This window comes from Primulina huaijiensis, chromosome 9 (genome assembly GCF_012295235.1).
Source record: "Primulina huaijiensis isolate GDHJ02 chromosome 9, ASM1229523v2, whole genome shotgun sequence".
NCBI lineage: Eukaryota > Viridiplantae > Streptophyta > Magnoliopsida > Lamiales > Gesneriaceae > Primulina > Primulina huaijiensis.
Genome location: NC_133314.1, coordinates 7271797 through 7283896, shown reverse-complemented (window position 1 = coordinate 7283896; position 12100 = coordinate 7271797). Strand labels below are relative to the sequence as shown.

General features: G+C 38.0%; 1 protein-coding gene across 1 annotated transcript; it reads right to left on the bottom strand.

Moving 5' to 3' along the window:
- Positions 1-4582: 4582 nt before the first annotated feature.
- On the bottom strand, positions 4583-6464 carry LOC140983844 (uncharacterized). The gene is made up of 3 exons (XM_073451001.1): positions 5484-6464; positions 5012-5286; positions 4583-4949 (listed from the first exon to the last, which is right to left on the bottom strand). The coding sequence occupies exons 1-3, from the start codon at positions 6462-6464 to the stop codon at positions 4583-4585; spliced, it is 1623 nt and encodes a 540-aa protein (XP_073307102.1).
- Between the last annotated feature and the right edge of the window lie 5636 nt (positions 6465-12100).

Below are 12100 nucleotides of genomic sequence, written 5' to 3'. Positions count from 1 at the left end.
ATCGGTATTTCTAAATATCAAAAGGCACGTATAATCTGTTTTTCCTGCGTCGATCCTGTCATAGTATGCGTGGTGTTGTATTTTGTATGAAAACCATGTGAATGTTGTGTAGAAGTTTGAGCAATCATGTTTAGATTACTTTTGAAACCATTTTTGGATCTAAAATCACGTTTTTGCTGTCTTTTTAAATACTGCGATTTTTCAGTCATGATTTTGGAAAAAATTTCAACATGAAAATCGTAGAACATTTTGATACCTTCGATTTGATATAAAATTCAAAATTTTTGATGACAATTGAGTGACTTATGGCATTTTTCGTGGGCCTGCTCAAACTGCGACTTTTATGTAAATTGTGTTGTTGAAGTTATTTGTTGCAGGCTTCATTCGGAATCGACGGGCGATCGTTGCTGCGTTTAAGTAAGTTAAGAACAATGTTGGGATTATTTTTGGTGTCTCTTTTCGTGTCGTTAGGCACAAGGTTGAACTAAGAGTCGTAGGAAGAAAAGTGGTGTCGAAATCTCGGGTTGTGTCGTTTGTTACTATTTGTCGTGTTTGGTGGCAATTGTAATAGCTTGTATGGGTTGGAGTCATTACCTTAGTGTCCTAGGAGGGGTCTCGAGGTATCGATTCTCAGCCCTTATGGTTTAGTAAGAAGAGAGAAACGTCATGTTAAGTTTTCGCGCAGGCTTCGTTTTTCCGAGGCTACACGGACACTGACACGGGGTCCGTGCCTTTGTTTCACTCGGGTGTCACTTTTCCGGTAGGTACACGGAGATGTACAAGGACCCGGACACGGGGTCCGTGCTTGTGTTTTCTTCCAAGTGTCAATTTGCAGAGTCTACACGGACCCCTACACGGACCAGGGCACGGGGTCCGTGTACCTTCATTTTTGGGGAATAATTTTAAGTTCACCTTAAGAGTTGATTTGGGGTTCAAGATCATGGTTAGCACGATGATTAAACGAGGTCAAATCCTGAGTAAACTAGAATGTCATAAGCTATTTAAACACGTCGGTGGTGAGCTCGAGTACCTACGTCTAAGTTATGCAAGTAAATATTTAAACTCACATGAGTATGTTGCAGCAGCGGCCCCAAACGAGATCCAACGAATCCCTCAACGCCAAGTGAGTATGTTGACGTGCAAGAAAATATTTTTCAAGTTTTTGAGGTATGCTAAATGTCCTGTGACCAAATTATGTATGGGGTTGGAAAGCGTTAAATCATGAATAGGGACCAACCCACCCCGTTAAATTATGAATGGGTTTAGATCAAGATTGAAAAGCGTTAAATCATGGACGGGGACCAATCCACCCGTTAAAGCATGAACGGAGATCTCATGTATGTGGCAGTGGATACGTCCCTGTCAGCACAGTACTGAGGTTTGTCTGATCAGGCATTTATTATGTATGGATCACTTGCTTTGAAACATGCCTCTTCTCAAAATGATGAAGTTATGTATGTTCAAGTATGCAAGCATGTTTAAAAAAAATTTTATGTTAATGGTATGTACATATGTTCAAGTTTTTGTTATGCAAGTTCAAGTTTCATGTATGTACTCCCTATTTTTAAGTTGCATGTAGTTTTATTATGTAGTACTTGCTACCTTTCAGTTTATACGTGTTGAGTCTTTAGACTCACTAGACTTGATCAATGCAGGTGAGGAGTATGTTGAGGAGGCTAGGCGTGGAGACCAAGGAGCCGGCTGGGACTGAGCAGGATACTAGACCCGAGGACCGCCAAATGTTATTTTAAGAATTTTATGAAAATCCCAAATACTCTGATTTCACATTCCTGTTCATGAGATTTTTACGAGATCTTTTGGCAAACTTTATTTTGAGATTGTTGTTGCAACTATGTTGGAACGAACAGTTTACTTTATCGAACTTTGAATGTTCACTTCAATTTAAGAAAAATTTTAATTTTTCCGCAAACTTAAGTAGTAAAAAGTTCGGTACGTTACAGATCCAATTGAAGCAGACGTCGTTTACCTGCGTCAGTAAAGTTAAAGTTTAGTGCTTTTGTTGCCTAGTATGCCCGATGCTCTAACTCTACAGGTAAGTGACATGCTTTACCAAACAGTAGCCTATATGGTGTAGTGCCTATAGGTGTTTTGAAAGCAGTCTTATATGCCCAAAGAGCATCATCTAATTTTACAGACCAATCCTTCCGACTGACACCTACGACTTTTTCTAAAATCCTTTTGATCTCTCGGTTAGACACTTCGACTTGACCATTCATCTGGGGTGATAGAGGGTAGAGATCTTGTGCGTGACACCATACTCGCTCAAAAGTTTTTCAAAGAGTTCGTTGCAAAAATGGCTGCCACCATCACTAATGATTACTCGTGGAGTCCCAAACCTGTTAAAAATATTTTTCTTAAGAAATTTCAGGACCACTTGAGCATCATTAGTGGCGTATTCTTCTGCCTCTACCCACTTAGACACATAGTCCACTGCCACAAAAATATACTTTTTCGTGAACGAACTGGGAAACGGTCCCTTGAAGTCTATCCCCCACACATCAAATACCTCACACTCAATAATATTATTCAATGACATTTCATGATGGTTAGAGATGTTACCTGTTCGCTGGCATTTATCACAAGTAAGCACATAAGAACGAGCATTCTTAAAGAGGGTTGGCCAATAAAAGCCACATTCAAGAACCTTGAATGCCGTCTTTGTTGGCCCAAAATGACCACCTACCTCACGGTCATGGCAATGGTCAAGGATTTGACCGAACACCTCCTCTGCAACACACCTTCTTATCATTGAATCGGCACAGATCTTAAACAAAAATGGTTCTTCCCAAAAATAATGTATCACGTCAGAAAATAATTTCTTACGTTGGTGAAACAATAGATTTGGTGGTGGTGTGCCTGCGACAAGAAAGTTAAAAAAATTTGCATGCCAAGGACAGTGTTTCACCTCTAATAGCTGCTCATCAGGAAATCAATCATTTATAGCATGATCTACACAGTCATTACTAATCAGCTCCAACCGAGACAAGTGATCTGCTACCACGTTCTCGACACCTTTCTTATCCGTTATTTCTAGATCAAATTCTTGTAACAATAAAATCCACCTAAGAAGTCGTGGCTTTGCAACTTTCTTAGCTAATAAATATTTCAGTGCAGATTGGTCCGTGTAAATAACGACTTTTGACAGAACAAGATATGAATGAAATTTGTCAAGCGCAGATACTACTGCAAGTAATTCCTTTTCAGTTGTTACATAATTCAATTGAGCCTCATCTAAGGTCTTACTTGCGTAGTAAATTGTATGAAATACCTTATTTTTCCGCTGGCCAAGCACAGCCACCACCGCAGTATCACTGGCGTCGTACATGACCTCGAAGGGTTGATCCCAATCTGGTGCCACCAAGACAGGAGCTGTCACCAAGCTCTCCTTCAAATCCTCGTATGCCTCTAAACAGTCAGAATTAAAATCAAAATGCACATATTTCATAAGTAAGGAAGATAGAGGTTTGGCAATTTTAGAAAAATCTTTGATAAAACGCCGATAAAAACCAGCGTGGCGTAGAAAACTTCTAACTCCCTTTATGGATGTCAGAGGTGGTAAGTTCTTGATAACTTCAACTTTTGCATTATCCACCTCTATTCCATGCCCTGATATTTTGTGCCCCAATACTATTCCTTCTTGTACCATAAAATGGCACTTTTCCCAATCCAGCACCAAATTTGTCTCCTCGTATCTCATCAACACCACCTTCAAATTCTGCAAACAGTCATCAACAGAAGAGCCAAATATCAAGAAGTCATCCATGAATATCTCAAGAAAAGTTTCTATTATGTCATGAAATATAGCGGTCATGCATCGCTGAAAAGTGGCAGGGGCATTACACAAACCAAAGGGCATCCGTCTAAAAGCAAAAGTGCCATAAGAACAAGTGAAAGTGGTTTTCTCTTGATCCTCGGGCGCAATCATGATTTGGTTATACCCTGAATACCCATCCAAAAAGCAATAAAACTCATGACCCGCTAACCTCTCAAGCATTTGATCAATGAAGGGCAGTGGAAAGTGATCTATACGGGTAGAATCATTTAATTTCCTATAATCTATGCACACACGCCATCCCATAACTATCCTAGTGGGTATTAATTCATTTTTTTCATTTGTGATTACAGTAATCCCACCTTTTTTCGGCACACACTGAACAGGACTTACCCATGCACTATCAGATATAAGATAGATAATACATGCATCAAGGAGTTTGATAGTTTCTGCTTTTACTACCTCTTGCATCTTTGGATTCAATCTTCTCTGAGGTTGCACAAGAGCTGAGTACTTGTCTTCCATCAAGATCTTGTGCATACAGACTGATGGATTGATCCCTTTGATATCTGCCACCTTCCACACAAAAGCACTCTTGTGCATTTTCAAAACTTCCAACAGTTTGTCCTCCATCACATCTGTCAAAGCAGCAGAAATAATGACAGGTAAAGTGTTATTCTCACCTAGATATACGTACTTTAGGTGTGGAGGCAATGGTTTGAGCTCAAGCGTCGGTGGTTCCTCGATGCTTGACTTTAGAGGGGTCAAATCTCTGCGCTCTCCTAAATCCTACAGTCTCATCTTCATTGACTTTCTCCATGGATGGTTGGCATTAAAGTATGCCACTATTTGAGCTTTTTCTTCGTCCAAGTCGTCATCCTCCAATTCAGTTGTGAGGGTGGCTTCCAAAAGGTCCCTAAGAGCATCCTGCACATAATTAGACACGAGAGCATCAAAAGCATCAATTCTATAACAACTATCAGAATGCAGTGTGTGCTTAAGTGCATTAAAAATATCAAAATTAATCTCTTCCTCCCCCACTCTCAATCTCAACTTCCCTTCTTGAATATCAATCAGGGCCTTGCCAGTTACAAGGAATGGTATCCCCAAAATCAAGGCATCTCCATATCCTCCTCCATGTCGAGCACCACGAAATCTGCAGGAAAAATAAATTTGTCCACTTTCACTAGCACATCCTCAATAACTCCCCGTGGATACTTGACATATCTGTCTGCTAGCTGTAACGAAATCTTGGTTGGCTTAGGTTCTCCTAATCCGAGTTTCTTGAATGCAAATAACGGCATAAGATTAATACTTGCACCAAGATCACACAAAGCTTTGTGAGAAACAACATCACCAATCATGCAAGGAATAAAAAAACTCCCTGGGTCTTTTAGTTTCGGTGGGATTTTGTTTTGCACCAAAGTAGAGCAATTTTCAGTTAGGTTCACCGTCATGTGATCCTCCAACTTCCTCTTATTAGCTAATATGTCCTTCAGAAATTTAGCATAACTAGGCATTTGCATCAAAGCATCAGCAAAAGGAATATTGATATGCAATTTTTTAAATACCACAAGAAACTTACCGAATTATGCATCAAGTTTTGCTTTTTTTAGTGCTGCAGGAAAAGAGGGAGGTATAACAAGTTTAGATTGTGCAGTGGGTGCTGGTGTAGTGTTAGAAGACTTACTTTTAGATATCTCGGTCTGTTCATCTGGCACTTTTTTTCTTTTTCTCTCGACTCTAGAATTTTTCCACTTCTCAACTCAATGGCCTTCACTTGCTCTTTTGGATTGGTCTCGGTGTTACTTGGCAAGGTGCCTGGCTCTCTACTTGCTATCATCTTTGCTAACTGCCCAATATAATTTTCTAGCCCCTTTATCGATGCATCTTGATTTTGGAGTCTAGTTTCAGTGGACGAGATAAACTTAGACATCATTTGCTCCAAATTAGACTTTTCTTCTCTAGGAGAGTCAGATCTGTACATCAGTTGTTTCCCATATGGTTGTCCTCCTTGTGGTCGATTCTGACTGTTTTGACCACCCCATGAGAAGTTGGGATGTTGCCTCCATCCAGGATTATATGTGTTCGAATACGGATCATTCCTTGGACGGTTTTGGATTCCCACTTGATTCACTGGTGCCCCTTCTGGCACATAAAAAGGACCACTGTCTTGACAGTCCTTAACATAGTGTTCTCCTCCGCATTTTTCACAAAATATCTCTTGAAGACGCATAGCCGTGCCACCCATATTCAAACCATCCAGTTTCCTGTTCAAGACATAAAGTTGTGCAGTAATAGCAGAAAGTTCAGTTACCTGGTGAACTCCTGCACTTCTCCGCTGGTTGTTCCTTTCAGATTGAGGATGATAGCTTCTAGTAGCCATTTCCTCCAATAACTCATACCCTTCTTCGGCTGTTTTCCTCAACAGATTTCCGCAGGCCGCAGCATCTATCATGGTTTGGTTAAATGAAATTAAACTATAGTAAAAATTTTGGACAACTAACCCAAGAGGCAACTCATGATGTGGGCATCTTCGCAGTAAGTTTTTGTAGCGCTCCCAAGCCTCATAGAGTGACTCCTGCTCAAATTGAGAGAAGGTGGTTATGTCTGCTCGCAGCTTCTTGGTTTTTGATGGAGGAAAGTATTTCAAGAGGAATGCCTTAGCCATGTATTCCCAAGTTGTGATTAAACATACAGGCAAACAATTCAGCCAAGATTTAGCTTTTTAACGCAAAGAGAACGGAAATAAACGTTGTCTAACCGCATCATCTGAAACTCCATTAAATTTAAAAGTGTCGCGAATTTCTACGAAGTCGGCGATGTGAGTGTTCGGATCATCTAGCGCATTCCCCCCGACAGTGTTCTGGATCATTTGAATTATGGCTGGCTTGATCTCAAACTGGTTTGCCCTGACAGTTGGTCGCACTATGCTTCGACGTGCTCCATCCAGCGAAGGTTGCGCATATTCAAGCATAGGTATGCGCCTTGGCTCCTCGACCATTAGATCTTCATGATGCTCTTCCTCATGTTCGTTCCTATTCATCATGTCTCTAAGCCTCTGTTGTTGCCTTCTTTTGCGTAAGGTTCTTTCAATCTCATGATCGAATATCTCTAGTTCAGACTCTAGAGACCTTGGCATGCACGAGAGAGGTACCTGTAATTAAAGCGAAGGTGTCAAATAAAGTAAAACAGAGAATGCTAAAGTAAATAATTAAAATAAAATTGAAGATTAACAGTCCCCGGCAACGGCGTCAAAAACTTGATCGAGCAAAACTTGCACTGTAGAATCCTTGTTAAAAATATGGTTTTGTATGCTCAAATTTTAATCGCAAGTGCACGATTTCAAGTAATAGTATAATGTACGTGAGTACGAGTATCGTTCCACTGAAGACTGTATTTGACAATTATTATTTTCAGTTATTAAATATTTAGTAACGAAATTTGGATGGTTATTTATTACTATTATGCTCAAATAAACATGCAAATAAAAAGATTCAAGAATTTAATAATGAAATATAATATCTAAAATGGTCGATTAAAATTCAATGAGAAATGAATTTGTTGGGAATTTCAGTTCACATACCCCTCGTTAATTACTTAATTCGTTTGAGAGTGATTGTATGCTTCCGACAAGATTTCTTATTCAATTGAACACACTCTCTCGAGCTATGCCAAACTAATTCTACTCAGTGAAGTAATTAAATGTCTTTAATTATTTATCAAGAGTGAATCGCATGTCGATCTATGAAATCCCCTGGTTTTCGTCCCCCCGGACTATGACTATCGACGCGTATCCAATTTCATATATCTATGTAAATTGTAAATCCACGGACTATGCTACTCGTTCCTATCACAAGTTATTCTCTCGAACTCACTTGCAATATAAAAATGTTGTTAAAATTAGCTACGCTCTAACAATACAATGAAAAACAGTAGCACATTCAAGAATAACGCAACAATTGAAATATAAATTAATTAAATCAAAGTTTGGGGTAGGATCCCCTTAAGTCCCAACAAATATTTAAAGTTAGCTACTCGAATTCATAATAAAAATAGAAAAAACAATGTTTAAATGATAAAAACTAGATTAGAAATACTAGACTAGACCAGATCTGCGAAGAATTGTGCCCGGAAATCTTCGAATCTTCAACTTCAAGCGCGAAACTCCTCTCCAAGTCTTGCGGTGGCTCTGAATTCTGTCTCAAGCTCTCAAAAACGTCCCAAATCCCTTTCCATATCATTCACATCCAAATAATAAGGTAAGGAATCAGCAAAGAACTTTTTTCAAAAATAGGTGGCGCTCGGGCGGTAGAAAATTACCGCTCGAGCGCCACACCTTCTGTAAATTTCTTGGGGAATGCGGCAGTCGCGCTCGGACAGTAGAATTTCACCGCCCGAGCGCCGAGTCTTCTGTATTTTTTCTTCTCGGAAGGCCTCTCTCGCGCTCGGGTGGTAGAAAATTTACCGCCCGAGCGCCACATATTCTGTACTTTGGCTGCGTGAATCTTTTCTCACGCCCGAGCGGTAAATTTCTACCGCTCGGGCGCCAGTCTTTCTGCCCAATTTTTCACATTTTGCTCCTATATCCGTTTTCCGGTCATTTTTCCTGCAAATTTGCCACTCCCAAGTGAGACATGATAACATGCAAATGCTTACTCTAAAACGAACAAAATGTAAATAAAATGAATGCATGCGTAATGCAAACACACATAAAACTAATGCAGTAAAACATGTAAAAACCAAACCTATCAAAAACCGATCCTTCAAATTCAATAAGTGAATCCATATATATGTGTAAATTGATCAAGAGTACACAAACCACATGACTTATAATCAAGATCTATTTAGAGAGCTTAATAAGACTGCATTTTCTAAAGTCGGGATTGAAATAAACAATACATTGAAGTAAAAGGCAAACGAGCTATAGCAATTGAAGGGCACTCATGTTTGAAATTAGTTTATGATGTTTTACATGTTCCTGATGTTAGAGTAGATGCCATGCAAGCCAACTGTTGGCTAGGGATTTTATTTACTCAGTTGTAATTAACAATCTTTATTTTAATATAAATCATTATTTCATGGTTTGTTATTCTTTATCTGTATACCCATGTTATCAAACAAAGATAAAGACCTTGATTATACTTTAATACAAATGAATCGTAATTCGATGTTGAAACTCGTTTGTAAATACTGTATGATCTAAATTCGTTCCTAGTCGATTCAGCCGCCTAAAACAGGGATAAAGGTCGCTTGAGCTCGAGACTAGCATCTGTGATGTTGTGCTGCGTTTCTTGGTAAGGGCATAGAGATGTCCAAACATGCAGATGGGTAGTCATATGATGATTATACCGAACAACCCTCCCTCGGACTTTTCAAGTGGTTATCATTCATCGAGAGGATAAGTCCGTGGTTATGATTGTACACCATTAGTCCTTACAACCCGGGACAACACTGAGGCTCTATATGCTAGGGCTGTGCTTTGACTCGTTTACTGGCTCCAGGAAAGTCATCAGGTGGCGAGGTTGGGTACAGTTGCGAAACATATAGGAGCCAGTGCATTGTAGTCGGGGATACACCGCTCACCTGCGGGTGTGGATATCCTATGTGATCTGATGAAATTATAGTGCATGGAATCTCTGGCCAGAGTATGAGATGTACGTTAGAGAAGGAGTTCTCGAACGGTACATGCGATGCCACTATTTATAGTTATCACATAGTTATCGAATTAATATACAACCCTAGATGAACCAATGGTTACAGATTCGATCGGGATATATGAGATGAAGGGACCGTACTGTAAGTTAATCATAATCGACTGGTTCTTGCAGGCACTATCAGTGATACCTAGGGGATCATGGGGCGATGCTACTAGACGCTCTTACCATGATCCGATGGCTGCAATCAGAAATGAGTTCTGACATTCTTGATCAAGATGTTGATGAAAAGAATGGGGCTAACTAGGGTAAGTCCGAATAAAGGATTATGTCCTGAATCACAAAGAGTTGTGAACCCACGGCTAGCTGTATCCCTGAACCATTGAGGGTCACACAAGTGCTAGATCGTTTGTTCCCGTTGAGAGAATAAATTCAAGAAGTTGAATTTATGATAATTAAATTTTGAGAGAATAAATTCAAAGAGTTGAATTTATAAAATTTGAGAATTTAATTTATTAAACTCAAAATGTTGGGTTTGTTAGATATTAAATTTTGGAGGTGATATAAATTCAAGGAGTTGAATTTATAATTTGAATAATAAATTGAAATGTTGAATTTATAAATGATTTAATTTATTAAACTCAAAGGTTGAGCGTATTAATTAATAAATTAAATATGGTGCGTAATATGTTTAATGGGCTTGTAAGAGTACAAGTCCAACATATTAAATAATTAAAGTTGTTAATGGACCTTGATTAATTGATTAAATTAGTTGGACTAATCCAATTAATTAATCAAGCCCATTAATTTTAATTGAAGGGCCCAATTATTATACTATAATAATTAGGTCATGGATTATTATAAATAGGGATGGAGAGTCAAACCCCTAGCCACCACAATAAGCAATTTTCGAAATTCAGCTTCTTCCTCCTCCAAAATTTCGGCCTCCTTGATTTCTTTTCATAGTTTGAGCCGCCTCTCAAATTTCAATCTCCTACGTAAAATATCTTCCATATTTTCTAGTGCAAATTGGAAGAGGAACACACTACTAGTCGTGGACTTGATAGGAGGATTTCTTGAACAAAGTTCGAAGGGAATCAACAAGAGCTAATCCGTTTATACCGGATTAGTTGGAGTCCAGTGATTTAATTCACAAAGGTATAATTTTCTGAACATCCTATGTATGTTTAATTCGTGAAAACCATACGAGTGTCCAAAAGTTATTTTGTTTTCAAAATAAAATAAAAATTTTAAAACTTCCGCTGCGTTTTGGCACGTAGAAAATCGAGATCCAACACCTGAACATGATCAAAATCTTTTGAGTATGACTCAGTTGTTGGAAAAAGGATATAAGAATTTGTTTGAAGTCAAAACTGTGTGATCAAAGATGTAAAAGACAAGGAGATATTTAAATTCAAAGCGTAAGACAAGAGTTTTGTCTTAGATTTAATGGAGGAACATGTTAATGCACTGTCCATGAATAAAACCAATTTGCTGAAAGGTTCAGATAATTAAAGGACGAGCTCCCAAAATATGTTGCTTATCAATATGCCAAACAAACAAGACATCTTATCAACAAAACAAGGTTTGGAGGCGTACACAGAAGCTACAATTGATACACAAAAATGTAGGAGGACTAAAGAAACTCATGTGTTATATAGAGGACGAAGAACACGAATTGAATCGCGCTTGTGAAATTCACTTTAAGTAGAAAAAATAATTTCTTGAACAAATTTATCTGTGACCAATTAGAACAAAATTGCTGACAAGATCGATCAATATACCATGCACGACGAAAAGCAAGCCTTTGCATTATTTGATGGCTTCTATATTGGAAAAGAAGATGAAGTAAGCAGCTTAAGAGTCAAGAGGAGTGTTGTCTCAAGAAGATTATTTAAATTTATCTATAATTACTTTAGGATTATAATAATATATTTTTAACATCTTTATTACATATTTCAGGTTCTAGACTTCTTCTATAATTTTAGTTTGATTAGGACACTAGCTATCCCGGTTATGTTATATAAATAACCAATTAGTTGCTTAATAATAACATTAATTAATTTGTTTTCTCAAATTGTTTCTTCCTTGTTATTTTTATATTTTGTTCCCAAATATCCAACAAGAAGAGTATATGTGTGGTGCTAATTAATGCAGGGTGATTTAAATAAAGGGTGGATCATGACACATATAACAATTTTTTGGTTAGATCTCAACGATTTCTTAGAAAATAGAAGATTTAAAGATGAACAAACTAAGTGAGTCACTCTGACGCTAAAACCAAATATCTGGAACAGGTAAGAAATTACTAATTGATAACTTGTAGGGATGATAATGAGTTCGGATAGAACATTTACCAAACTCTGATCTAAAAAAATTGAGTCAAGTTTGTCTATAGAATAAATGGTTATTAGTCGAGCAATGAGTATTTATTTTTGTACCCAGGAGGGTATGAGTTGGGTAACGGGTTTTATAAGACCCGATCCATAATGTACATTCACATATCGCGATATAAAAATAAATATCTGTATATTTTCTCAAATTCTCTCGAAAATTGTCAGTTCCATATGATTTCATGGATAACCTATATGTTAATATTCTTTTTTGGGATATATATTAATTATGTGATTTATTTGAAATTTTTTCATTA

Excerpts from the sequence above, each read along its gene's own strand:
- LOC140983844 (XM_073451001.1), bottom strand. The coding sequence starts at position 6,464 with ATGGCTAAGGCATTCCTCTTGAAATACTTTCCTCCATCAAAAACCAAG. Across the intron at positions 5,287-5,483 it reads ACAGACCGAGATATCTAAAA|GACATATTAGCTAATAAGAG; the intron begins GTAAGTCTTCTA and ends AAATTTCTGAAG. Across the intron at positions 4,950-5,011 it reads CTAGCAGACAGATATGTCAA|ATTTCGTGGTGCTCGACATG; the intron begins GTATCCACGGGG and ends TTTTTCCTGCAG.